The sequence below is a fragment of the Leuciscus leuciscus genome, assembly GCF_965113295.1.
Source record: "Leuciscus leuciscus genome assembly, chromosome: 9".
Taxonomy (NCBI): Eukaryota; Metazoa; Chordata; class Actinopteri; order Cypriniformes; family Leuciscidae; genus Leuciscus; species Leuciscus leuciscus.
Genome location: NC_138733.1, coordinates 21,037,518 through 21,051,752, shown reverse-complemented (window position 1 = coordinate 21,051,752; position 14,235 = coordinate 21,037,518). Strand labels below are relative to the sequence as shown.

At 38.0% G+C, this 14,235-nt stretch overlaps 1 protein-coding gene across 4 annotated transcripts in view; it reads left to right on the top strand.

Annotated features, from left to right (window-relative positions):
* aipl1 (aryl hydrocarbon receptor interacting protein-like 1) overlaps positions 1 to 14,235 on the top strand; it is a 37,483-nt gene that overhangs the window by 20,135 nt on the left and 3,113 nt on the right. For all 4 annotated transcript variants that reach the window (XM_082180548.1, XM_082180547.1, XM_082180545.1 and 1 more), the window contains 3 exons: positions 5,010 to 5,077; positions 12,057 to 12,581; positions 12,923 to 13,102. In XM_082180548.1, coding sequence (XP_082036674.1) covers positions 12,486 to 12,581; positions 12,923 to 13,102 — 276 coding nt within the window. In that variant the 5' untranslated portion in view covers positions 5,010 to 5,077; positions 12,057 to 12,485. The remainder of the gene's footprint in view (positions 1 to 5,009; positions 5,078 to 12,056; positions 12,582 to 12,922; positions 13,103 to 14,235) is intronic.

Genomic DNA, 14,235 nt, shown 5'->3' with positions numbered 1-14,235 from the left:
AATGTCTAAAGTGGGCCATCGAAATAAGGTGTAACCTGAATTTAATCCGGACGTACAACATTTGCCATGTTGTCATTGTTATTTGACCTACGAGGATCAGTTTCCTTGTTTCACTGCCATTTACAAATCCTCTCCCATGGCCTCATGGGATAGTAAAGCGTCCATTAGATGAGCACATCAGAATTACACTGAAAGAAGTAAGTCACCAGGGAACTTTTCGTCTACTGTTTTATGAATACTGTGAATACTGTGAATTCTGACATACTACTCTTTTCACCTACGGTTTTTGTTTTCTTAAATCGGTTAATTAAATGATTCAGTGACTCATAAAGCCAGTCGCTTGTCACAACCTACGGCTGTAACTATGTAACCTGCAGAAAGAATCAATTAAAATTCCCACCACTAATGCATGCACTGACAATCTGTCTGGAACGCTCAAACAGAGACAGCTCGGCCAATCAAATTAGAGGTTGAAACTAACTGTTGTATAATGGGGGTGTGAGGGTTTGCTATTCATTGCAAATACCATCATACATCCAAGCTTTAAAGCCAACATGAGCCTTCACTTGCATATTTAAAGAAATTGTTGATAGCTGTTTGCAAACACACGTTAGGCTTCTCTGTTACCAGAGCAGCCTTTTAGAGAATAGATTGCAAGAACGCTTTTTCTCTGGCATTTCCACATGCACGCTCCCTCAAACTCTCTCACGCTCTTTCTCTTTCTTGTGGCTAATTGACCCATTTTTCCAGGGGAGAGGTTTGCGTTTGATTCAGGGAAGGCCAGTGAGTGCGTTGGGGTGGGTCTGTGGTCTAAGATGTTGGCGTAAGCTCTCTGAGGCCCTCACCTGAGCCCTTCTCTTGCATCCACACCCTGTCGCCCTCGTGATCTGTGTATTTATGTTTATTTATAACCTTTCCTGTGAACCATGACAAGTATAGTACATGCCTGTATAGAGCAAGTATAGTACATGCCCTTGTTCACCTGACACTACGAAGCCACTGGGACACAGGAACGTAAAGTATGAGGCGCTACTCTTTTGAGAAACTGCACTCATTCTAGTCAAGACCTCAGATTATTCTTAAGAACATGGATTTCTGCCACTCCTCCGAGGTTTAAAACAAAGAGATTCATTTTGATATTACATCATCATTAAACTGAGGTTTTACACCTATTTGTTTTTCATTCAAGGGATCTAAAGGTGGAGTTCATGTGTTGCGGTGACTCCAGAATCACATGAGCCACATTCCTCAGTCGCATTGCTACATAAACACAGAAGATGTTGTGTTATTCCACAACTTCCCTGCTGCTTGCATTCTTGCGAGCGGACTGTTTAGTGGACCTTTTGCTCTGGCTCTCTGCATGGAGGAATGTGATAATGCATCCCAGCTTTGGCTTAGCCCTGCGGCTGGCCGCCTCGGTCTCTGGCTTCCCAACACGTGTCTGGCTCTGACTCCGCTCCGCTCTGGCCCCCCCGGAGACCTGCGGGACCTAAGAACACCACACACTGCGCACTCCCTCGAGAGATATCCTCTCCAGCGTCACACTAGCAGTACGTTCAACGACATCTGCGTGACTGAACACTTCGCTCATGCGACCAAATGTCAAAGGCCTGGATGAGCGGCGTGTGTGGGTGAGGTGGGGTTTATGATGGAATGTCTGTAAGGTTACAGAGTGTTCAGGTTTTGAGGCTGGACACATTAAATGAGATTTATATGAAGAGGATTTGCTGGCCTGCTCTCTTGGTTCCAGCATCTTACGAGGGCTTTGAAGATGCTACTGTAGGACTAAACTGAAGCACACATTGTAAAAGTTTGGCGATACACTAGAACAGTACCACAGAGTAAGAATAGCTTTGGTTTTTGGTTTCAATGAAAATAAAAGCAGGAAAATGTGAAATGCAAATCTGTCAGGTAAAGACCAAAATCTAAGTCAGAAATGAAATGTGTCAATAAGCCCAAAGTATAATTCCCTTGTCCACATTCCGCTGTGGCTCGCAGGCAGTCCGTGTGGTATCATTTTTGTCATTAGCACAGTCCGCTGATGGCCCATTTGATGCAGTGGGTTTGTATGAGTGGGTCCTGTATGTACTTTTGTGTATTTTTACAACTTTGGAGCTCACCCTGTCGTAATTACAGTTGTTGGCTGTGCACATGCATTTTTTAACATGCTAAATGATTTCAAAATCCAAAAGAACCATGTCGACTGATAAGGTGAGCAATATTACAACCATAACAAAATAATAACATTAGAATGACAAAAAAAAAAAAAATGTTGGTGCATTTTTACTAAGCGTTTGAATGTGCATGTTTGTAATCAAATGTTAGAGACACAATCGGCCACATTGCACATAATTTACATTTGACATATTAGAATCTAGCAGAGATATGTTTACAAGGTTGCAAAGTTTCACATCTGACCTGCAATGAGAAGCATCTATTTGCAAGCTATCCTGAAATTGGACTGTTATGACTTTTGACATCCCAGACAAACTACAAAACTCTGTGAGTCAGGGACAACACCGATAAGGTTATAGCCTATACGTTGCCGACAACTGCAACTAGCGGATATACAACTTTTTTAACAAAGCCAAACATTAAATGCAAAAGCAGAATACATAGCAATTCTGCTACTATTACTTACTAGTGCAGCAGCACGAAGACCAGCTCGGCATCTGTTTTGCATCCTTTAATTTCACGAAGCTCTCGCCAACAAGTAAACCCCACACTACACCAAGATTGACTCTTGTCCAGCCCCTTGCACGACCACTGTCTATTGTTCTCTATTCCTCTTTGGTTGTACTGATATACTCCTTCGCTAAAGCTATGTTGGTGTGTAGCAGTCAGCCCTTTTAGTGGAATTTCGTAGCCTACACTTTAGTGTGCACATGCTGAATGCATCCATTCGAGCTCATAGTCAGTGAAGTATACTTTGAAGGGGGAGCAAAACGACCTTTAAGTTAGAATAAGAATAAACGTGCAAGAATTCAAGAATAAGTCGTTATTCACTGATAATCTTCCCCTCCTCTATGACACTCAAATCTGATTTAAATATTTAAACGCTTAAAGCTACACTGTGTAACTTTTTAAGTTGATTCTTAGCAAAAAACAGTTTGTTCTATCAAAAGTATATGTGCTCATTCATGTGTAATTACTTCCACCAACTAATAAAGTATTCTCGTAAGCGTAAAATCTGGCATTTATAATACATACGAGCGAGTCGCTCGAATGGCGGCAGCCATGTTGCGCCTCCATCTTGAAAATACATTCGCCAAAGAGGGACATACCTGGAAATTCAATCTTCGCCTTTCGCGTTTTACACTCAGTGGCACCGTGACGAATGCGAGGGGGAGATTACTCGCGGCTGCCGGCAGATTTGAAAGATTGCTGAAGATGGAGGATCACGCCTATTTTCGAGGACATGTAGCAGAGTCACCAAGGAAGCGAAAGAGAGAATTAAAACGTCAACGTGACAGGCAAATCAGCAAGACCAAAGTCAATATTGGAGTAACTTTTCCCAGATGGAAAGAGCTTATGAGGAGCAAAGATTTTAAAACGGACGCCAAAGTTGCCTGCTTTCTTCTCGACAGGTAATTATTTGTGTCTATTTGTGTAAATTCAAAGTTTTATAGTTGCTTGTCTAACCATAGCATGGTTGTGCATAACGCCAGAACGACCTCTAGTATAACTTGCGTTACTTTTCCTCTCGTCAATGGTGAAAAAGGATTGTTTACCTTGTAACATAAATGAATTAATAACATTACCATGTTAATCTTGGAATAATACGGCCACCGTAGGAGTTAAAACGCCCTCGGAATTGAAAGGAACAGAAACTAATATTCACTGGGTAGTCATATACAATTTCACCGCTAGATGGGGGAAAATATCACACAGTGTAGCTTTAAAGAAGCGTTACAACAGGTTTAATGTCCATGAAGTCAAATTCCATTGGCGATCTTTTTGAATGAGACTTAGCATAGAATATCAGCTAATTTACAAGTCATGGTAAATGATAAACAGTTAATTTTGCCCTCAGTGCAAAATGACACCTATGCGTAGATCACTGTGGGTGTTTTGGCAGTGCAGAGGAGGGTGACCTGTCTGTGTGTTAAGTAATGCCGTGCTTAGAGAGAATTATGACCAGACTCTTTAGTGATAAGGCTTTGGCCCGTGGAGTGTCAGCCATAGGTCTGCTGTTGGACACTGCAGGTCTCTAAAGTGTGAAGAGGTTAAAGAGCATTTAAGGTTGAGAGCTGGACCATCTGGTTCTACAGCCATCCCAGAATATCCCAGTCAGCTGGTCTCCCTGAGTGACGGAGCTTATAGAATAGCTTGTCCCACATGATGGTGGGAAAGGTGGCTGTGTCAGCAGGCACTCAGTGTGTGAGTGTGCGCTCATGTGCCCTTTGTACTGCCTGCTATGCGCGGTGGTATGTATCTAAAGGTCGAGGGGAGGTACATGAGGCTCCAGCGGGGAGATTTCGGGCCACTCGTTGCTCTAGTTCCCAAAGGCCAACATGACACTGTCAGCTTTGAAGTCATTATCCTGTCAGGAGTTTGTATCATACAGTATTATATCAGGGAACTCGGAATAGTGTCATGTCAAGTTTTCCTGTACGTATGAATACGTAAATCTAACTTTTAAAGTGACAGACAGAGTATTACAGAAGCATTCTGGGGTTAAGTGAGTTGCTCAAGGGCGCAATAGTCACAGATCGGGTTTGTGATCCCAACTCCTGTCACCTTAATTTGAGAATAAACTGGCAACCTTGGTGTTTTAAGGCTACCGCCCTACATGATCCATGGCTTTTCCAGTTGTTCATTACAGATAAACATAAGAACAATTTCTAGCCAAAGAAATGTTTCTAGAAAAAGAACTAGGAAAATGTATATCCATTACAGAAATATCCATGACTTTACCATGACTTGTTTACGTTTGCTACAGGTTTACACATTTTGAAAAATGGTAGAACAGATCAGTGTTTGGTTTTACAGGTGTGTCTGTTTTGCAGGCCCAGGCAGCTCTGATCAATTCGGAACAAAGTGGAACAAACAGACCCCCTCCTGCTGGAGCTTACAGGTATTACATACACTCACCTCACTGCTATCCATCCATCCATCCATCCATCCATCCATCCATCCATCCATCCATCCATCCATCCATCCATCCATCCATCCAGTAGATGTTCTGGTAGGACATGCACACACACAAACGAACACACCAACACCAGTGTGTGGAAGCTTGTCATACAGGGATGACCAGGGCTCCTATGATTCAGGACCTGTCATATCTGTTGTAAAGGAACCGTGAACTCATGGTTCAGTAAACCATGGGTGACTGAAGAGTCTGAAAGAAGAGTACAGGATGTGTGAAAAAGCCAAAATGAAAATGGGCTCCCTGAAGGGGAATGGCGTCTCAGATACCACTTCTTCTCCTAACACAGGATGTTTGCTACACTTTTCATGTAGTAAGGTCAGCACACAGCGTGTCACATTATGACAAGGCTGGATGAGAATGACACACGCACATACATATGCAGTCACAGTCTGTTCCTCTGCGCTCCTCATCTCTTTATGAATACAGGATCAAAGCTTAATTCTGAGCCCAACAGTGAGTCACATTACATGAGAGGATCACTGATACATTTTCAATATTCAGGTTTTCATCTAACAGTAGCATCATCTCAGCGGTGCACATGTCGTTCTCCACGTGGCCGCACGACGCAGCATGCGTGGGTGAACTGACGCAGTCTCCATGACTCACTCTGACAGCAAACCTCACTTACAGCATCATTAATGTCCTTCTGCGTCTGGGGCAGGTGAGCAATCACAGAGCTGCAGAGATCAGCAAACAGCCATGGAGATCTTGAGGAATCAACTGACCCTAGCAAGAATTTAAAAGATTTTAAATTCAATTTAAAAAAAATTAAGCTGTCTAGCTCTGCTCCAGAAACAATTATCTATTAGCAAATAAACAAACAAAAAACTATTTGATAAAGATCAAGATGGACGATATGCTTAGGTTGCCAAATTATACCATATTTTCAGCTCTGTCACAGGCTAGAAGTCAAAAAGCAGGGTAAAAGATCACCCCAAGATCAATTTGGCAGAATCAAATCCTTTTTTTCTTTTTGTAATTAGCGTAACATCAAAGGTCATAAATCATAAAAACGCCATAGAAAAGTTAAGTCTGAATGGGTTAACCTTGTCATAACAGTGAAATTGTATAATACATATGCTCTATGTCATTAACATTTTTAATTAATTTTGTTTTACTTAGAAGGTTATTTTAAAATTTAACATGGCACCCTTTTCAGGAAAACCAACAACTTCAGAATGCTTTTTTGCTAGATTCAGGCCTGTATATAGACTGTTATAGACAGTTCAAAAGAACACAATTTATTTATAATAGAAAGCTTCTGTTACATTATAATTGCCTTTAATTTTAAGCTATTTATTGCATCCTTACTGAATTTTTTTTTTCTAATATAGCCTATATCTAATATATCTAAGAATCCTTTTCAAATATGATCACGGTTTCTACAAAAGCACTACAAAAACTGTTTTCAACATTGATAATAATAATAAGAAATGTTTCTTAAGCATCAAATCAGTATTAATATGATTTCGGAAGAATCATGTGACACTGAAGACTGGAGTAATGATGCTGAATATTCAGCTTTGCATCACAGGAATGAATTACTTTTTAAAATAAAAAAGTTATTTTCAATATTAATAACATTCCACAATATCACTATTCTAAATATTTACTTAAAGGTTTTTTTTATCAAATAAATGCAGCATTGAGTATAAGAGAGAGAGAGAAAAAAAAGATCTCACAGACCCCTAAGTTTTGAACAGGGATGTATCTAGTACTTCTAGAAGCCCACAGAAATATTTTGATGTGGAAATCTTCAGTATTACATCTGTAAAATGATATAAGATAAGCTAGCTGTATCACTTATACTGTACAGAGCCTTATTGAATATTAGGCCTTTATGATATTAGTGCTTTTTAACTAAAAATACATAATACATCTAATACAATGATTAAGAATGTACTTAAATTTCATTTTTTTGTGCTTAAATTTCCTCCTTTCCTCTTCATTTTTGATATAAAGCAAGACATGGACAGATGACAGACATTCTGCATCTGAAAAAGCCAATGTTTGTGGCTTGTGGCCAGCAGAGGGCGATACATGATTTTACATTTATTGGTACTATTTTCACAAGTAAGGTACATGTACATTCTCAAAACTCTTAGTACAAAAATCTAAACTGATCACACTTGTAACACAGCTAGTCATTCTTTCAAAACCGGATCACGAATTGAACCGAATTCAAAACCCATGCTTTCATTACACATTTTTCAGTCCACATAATCATTGTTTCAAACACAAGATTATTGTAATATGTAATGAGAACATTTGGTTTAATCACCTGGACACAACAGTATGATCTTTTTTCAGTTTAGTACTTTTAACAATAAGTTAATTTAATAGCGAACAATCACAATTTTATTACAGGTAATGTTGTTTTGACACAAGCTAAATTTAAAAGTCCGTACTGGAAATTGAATGTTGCATGAAATGTTTTGGAATGAATGGGGTTCTAAGAAAAATGAATTTGATCATTTGATACAATGGTGGGAAATAGTAAAGACACAAATAAAAATATTTTGTCAGCAGTATACATGTTTTTCAACAAGAAATAAAAAAAAAAAGAATTTCTGAAATAGAACAAGAGATTTTACACATCACATCTGGTATGATTCAGAAATCTAATTCATCTTCAGCTGGCATGTTGTGTGAAAAGAAACGTAATCTAGAAGATTTATTGCAAGTGCGGGCAAAAGGTACCCTGATAAGATCTCGTTTTATGTCTGTACATGAGATAGATGCTCCCACTGCATGTTTTAGTTTATAAAAAGTGTCAAAACAACCAAATGAAATGTATTGTTTGACAAAAACTGATGGACGAAAGACTTTTGATGCAAGAGAAATGAGAGATTGCGGTGGACTTTTATTCAAACTTGTATAGAAAAGAAGAAACGGACACTGAATGTGTGTCAAATACTGGAGCAGTTGCCTTCTCTCAAATCACTTAAAGGAACACTCCACCGTTTTTTGAAATAGGGCTTATTCACCTTCTTTCCTACATTTAGATAGGTGGGCAAATGCATTTTTGTCTCAGTGCATGCATTGTTTTAGTTTGACAGGGTCGGCGCTAGCTCAGCTTAGCATAATGAATGGAATCCTTTGTTGCCAGCTAGCATGTCCTGAGTAAAAGTGATATAAAACATTTAAAAAACCCACCTAATTACTTCTTGTGGCCTGCGTATTCACAACAAGTACAAATAGCGATGCAGATTAACACTAGACGATTTCCTATGCAGATATTGACTTGGGACTATATTAGGGGGAAGCACAGGTGAAGCACTGCTACTTGGGCGCAGAGATATCACGCCCAAGTAGCAGTGCTTCGCCTGTGCTTCCCCCTAATATAGTCCTTAATATATAAGTCAATATCTGCCTAGGAAATCGCCTAGTGTTAATCTGCATCACTATTTGTACTTGTTGTGAATACGCAGGCCACAAGAAGTAATTAGGTGGGTTTTAAAAAAAATGTATATCACTTTTACTCAGGACATGCTAGCTGGCAACAAAGGATTCCATTCATTGTGCTAAGCCAAGCTAGCGCCGACCCTGTCAAACTAAAACAATGCATGCACTGAGACAAAAATGCATTTGCCCACCTATCTAAATGTAGGAAAGAAAGTGAATAAGCCCTATTTCAAAAAACGGTGGAGTGTTCCTTTAAACACAGAGTGAGAATCTGGACAGTTCTGTATCATTTGAGGAGTTGCCTGATGCCATTAAACAGATAAAGCCTGGTAGAGCACCTGGAATTGATGGAGTATCAGTGCACTTTTTTTAAACGTGTGGAACTACATCGGAAAATACTTTTATGAGGTGATCCAAGAGTGTTTTAAAGAAAAACGCCGTCCCACAAGTTGCCAACGGGCAGTATTAACACTATTACCAAAAAAGGGTGACTTAAGTGATCCTAAAATCTTGTTATTTACAGTATCTCTTTATATGAGAGAGCGTCATCTGCAAAACTGAACGCGAGTAAAATGGATTTGATAAAGATAAATGCTGTCATGACTCATGTCAATGCAAACCTGTTATCCCTAAAGTGGGAAAGATGGATTTAAGATTTTAGGCATCTTTTTAGGTTTAGAAGTACATCAAAGAAAAAACTGGGAAGGTGTTAAAGATAAAATTTGTAATAGATTATCAAAATGGAATTGGATTTTACCTCAATTATCATATGGAGGGAGAGTGCTGGTCATAAATAATCTTGCCGCCTCTAATTTATGGCATAAATTACTTGTTAAACCCACCAGATGAACTCATTAGGGAGTGTTGGTAATTTTTTTCTGGAATTGACAACACATGGTTAAGAGAATCAGTAGTGTCTCTGCAGTTAAGTGAAGGAGGCCAAGGCCTTATGGACATTAAGTCCAAGGTAGCTGCGTTTAGACTGCAGATTGTACAAAGACTCCTATATAATCAGCCTCAGAACTGGACTTTAATGGACTCTCTTCTTTTTATGCATCAGTCGTGCATGGCAAATATTTATTGTTAAAAGAGAGCTGTCTGAGGTAACCCATGAGTGGGTTCTTGAAGAACCTTTGATTTTTAATCCTCTTTTATCTAGTGTGATGTTAAAATCTAAAGGTGTCTGCGCAAGCTTGGTTAAAGCAGGAATATGTCAAATCTGTCATCTCTGGTCAAGGCACAAATGGATTTGTCTCTTTGACGCTATATCTAAGTCACTTTGTCTTGTTTGTGTAAATTATTTAAATTTAGGAGCATTGAAAGATCTTTCTAGAGACCAAATGGACTAATTTTGTTGAATCAGGGGCCTCTCCAAAAGGATGGAGGACATTGTATAAGAAACCAATTGAGAAAAGAAGTGGAGTTTTGCAATGGAGGATTTCTCATCGGATTTTTTTTAGCAACAAACCGTTATAAAGTTCATCTAAATTCTTTGCAAGGAGAAGAGTGTCTGTTTTGTGGTCTACCAGAAACAGTTTTTCATATATTTATTGGATGTTCAAGGCTATTAGGAATTCTTGGTGTGTTAAAAGACTTGAGCCATAATTTTGGTTTTATTTTTACAAATCGTTTTTTTATTTTTGGACCAAAATACAGCACCTCGAATAAAAGCAAAATTGTTTTGATTAATGTTTTATTTGGTATGGCAAAAATGGCAATTTGGCTGACAAGAAAGAGAAAAATGCAGTTTAATAGTGATACTGATCCTTTGAACATGTTCAGAGCTCTGGTAAAAAGTAAGCTGGTTATGGAGTATAAGTATTATGAATTGGTGAATGATACTGAATCTTTCTTCTATTTATGGGATGTTTAAAGATATTTTATTAGGAGTATGTATTTATGAAGTAATGTGTTAAAGGTGTATGTATTTTTTGGTATAGATTGTAATTAAAGAGATGTTAAAAGTAAAAAAAAGTCTCTCTCTCTCTCTCTATGAAAACTGTCTATAGAATCAATATCTATAGAGATCTATAGCTGTACCAAATGATTCATTGATTAACCATTAAGTTCAGTTGGATTAAATAATAGACAAATGTATTAAACTGAACGAGAAGAGATGCAAATCAAAAGTTTGATAGTAATAGCACTATGAAAGAGCTACTTTTGTGAATGAAACATTTATATAGATGAAACACTTATTTCGAGTTGTGAAAAGGATACTTTGTGATTTTGTGTATTGTACCAACACAATTGAAAATATGCTAGAATATGCTTTTGATGATTTGTTGTGATATTAGTACTAAGAGCTTTGAGAATGTACACCTTACTTGAGAAAATAGTAGGAAAGCAAATAAAAAAAACTGTAAATAGACATAGATGGCACGGCACGGCGGCAATCCAATTCTATTTTAAAAAATGCTGTGCAAAATTTAGCATTGACCACATGATTTCAGGAATCATTCTGTAATTGTAACAGGAAATGTACTACACTCTCTTAACACGCATTAAAGCATCCTTAAAGGTATAGCGGAGGATCTTTCCAAATTTTAGATAAGACCCGCCCTCTCCACTTTTTGAAAAGTTTGATTGATTCACCATAATGATTGACAATTAGGAGGACCAATAGTATAGGTTACCCACCAGGAAGTAAAACATCCTCCGCTATACCTTTAAGAAGACAGCTGTGATCAGCATATATCAGATGGCTATTGGTGCGTTCAAGTCCTCCTGGGAAGTTCATACTTACGAGGTGGGAAGTCGTGTTTGTGACGGCATGAGCGTTCAAGTCACTTTCGTCGGAGTAAGATGGCGGTGTACTTTCTCTTAATTAATTACACAAAAATAGAGCAAGTTTCTTAAACTCTAGTTCTAGAAAATGAAGAACAAAGAAATGTGCATCAGGTGTGCTTTGTTTTTTTTGGTTTTTAATTAGCTAATTTATGAAGCCACTCCAAACTTTATCGTTACATGCTACATTGTTATATTATAATGCCATCATATTCTGTGCAGGCAATTAGCTTACTTCGCTATAAATAGAAAAGTCTAGCAATATCACTTCTAAATACCTTTGAGTATTGTGGTGTTCCGCCATGTTTCTCAGTGACACGCCCCCAACTCATAAAGATCAGGGCTTAAAGAAAATCCCGAGCTTCCCACTCGTATTTACGACATTGTGGTGGCGTTCATGTGCGCTCAACTCATAAATCTTTACGAGATGACTTGAACGCACCAGAATGTGCTACATTTTTAACACGGTCGTTATTAGGAGCAGATAACCGTCCTGTGACTAACACAAAATGTGTTTTTACACTTTTGAATGTAGGCCTACAGTATGAAGGCTGGCTCCCTGATTCCTTTGTCTAATGTGAACCCCCTGCTTATAAATACTGCAGAATAGGGTGTAAGATATGTGATGATTGGCCAGTACACAATGTTCAGATATGGCTTGTAAAAACCATAATAGCGTGTAATTGAGCGTCTCTCTTCCGTAATTCAGGACAGTCTTACAAAACGGCAATAAGCAGATGGGTTGTTCCAAACGTTTGTCTCGGCAGGGGCTCGGCACCAGCAGTCCTGTAACATACCAGTTCCGATCCAGCTGTCGGCCACATGTGTGTAATGATGGGGTCGTTGAGTCCATACTCAGCTCTACATCATATCCTTTCTTTCATCATGGCTGCGGATCACAATGTTGGGATGAACAGAAGGTGACTGAAGAACCTCGGCTTTGTCCAGAAGGTTCTAGGCTCTTGGAGATGGGTGTAGTGAACATGCTGAGGAAAGCTCTTCTGTGGATGATAGGGTGGGGCTGCTGGGCCTAATCCTGTTATCCCGGCCTTCTTAATCCAGCTCCAGTCAGTCTTTACACCTCTTCAGTCACACAATACAAATACAAACACACTTCCAATACAAAATCGCAGACATCATGGAGGAGAGCGTGATGCTGGGTGCTGAAGGGATCAAGAAGACCATCTTGCATGGAGGGACCAGCGAGAAGCCCAAATTTATCACAGGAACTAAGGTACAGCCTCACAGTCCAGTATATAGAACCGGTTCCAGAATGCGAGTGATTTAATTGTTTGACTAATTTAATCTAGGGATCACGTCTTTTTTCATTACACATGTAACAGGTTGTCTTTATAGGATTATAGAATCCAGAGTAGACACAGTCGATTTCCTGACTCTTTAATTTCATAATAAGTTTATCTTTGCACTTGTTGGGAATGTCTGATTTCAAATTGGTATAAGGGCTTATAAGGGATTTTAGGAATGGCTTCTATATTTTTTTGGTGTGGAAATAACAACAAATTTAACCAAAAATAACTAAATCCAATCTTTCTAACTCTTCCATGTTGCTTACAGGTGACGTTCCATTTCCGCACCCAGCTCTGCAATGATGATCGCACCGTGATAGATGACAGTAAGAAGGCAGGTATGCCCATGGAAATGGTGATCGGGAACATGTTTAAACTGGATGTCTGGGAGACTCTGCTCATGTCCATGCACATAGGGGAGGTGGCTGAGTTCTGGTGTGATGTCATTGTAAGTATATTGTGATCCTCCATGTGGTCTTGGTCAGTAGGGGAACAAACTACTCAGGTGGAATAAAACTTTGTGATTAAATTGAATTGAAATTGAATTGAAACGAAAGGAAATGGAATTGATCAAATTCATTAAAAAACAAACACAAATCAATAATGATAATAATATAATTGTTTAATTATTTAATGAATATGAATTATTATACAAGTATAATATGTATTGTACTTATCTATTGTTTGTAATTGTCAAAACCTACAATTGCAATTACATGAATGTATTTGAATTTTAATCCATTTTATACTTCATCAAATTCACTTAAATTCTACACTGTTAAAAAAATAAACATTTTCCAACTTAAAAAAGTGTGTTCATGCTGCCTTAAAACTTTAGTTTAGTCAACTTGAAATGTGAAGTTGTACTAAGTGACAACTTGGTTATTTGAGTTGACTAAACTTAAAGTTTTAAGGCAGCACAAACACACTTTTAAGTTGCAACAATTTTTTTTTTACATTGTACATTCTCCCTCAAATTCTCAATGGTGCGAATTTAAGTAATCAATATATAAATATACACTGGTAAGATTTTTTATGTTTTTGAAAAACTCTATGCTCTCATGCTCACCAAGGCTGTATAACCAGTTTAATATTTGAGTATCAATAATCAATAATAATATTATTGCAATTTAAAACAACTGTTTTCTATTTTAACCTGTGATGGCTATTTTAACATTTATTCCTGTGATGCAATGCTGAATTTTCAGCATCATTACTTCAGTCTTCAGTGTCACATGATCCTTCATAAATCATTCTTTATGTTAAAAACAGTGTTGCTGCTTAATATTTTTGTGGAAACTGTAATACTATTTTCAGGATTCTTCGATGAACAGAAATTTGAAAGACAATTTTTTGTAACAATATAAAAGTCTTTACTGACACTTAAAATAAATAAAATACTTGATTTCTTAAAAAAGAAAAAAAAACACTGACCCCAAAGTTTTTGTACAGTAGTGCATGTATAATTAGACTGAATTTACACCTCAAGTTTGAATGAGGGTCAAAAAATCCATTATACCATTAAATACCATTTAACAAATGCCCAGGACACTCATTATGAAATGAATGTCAGAACAGTAT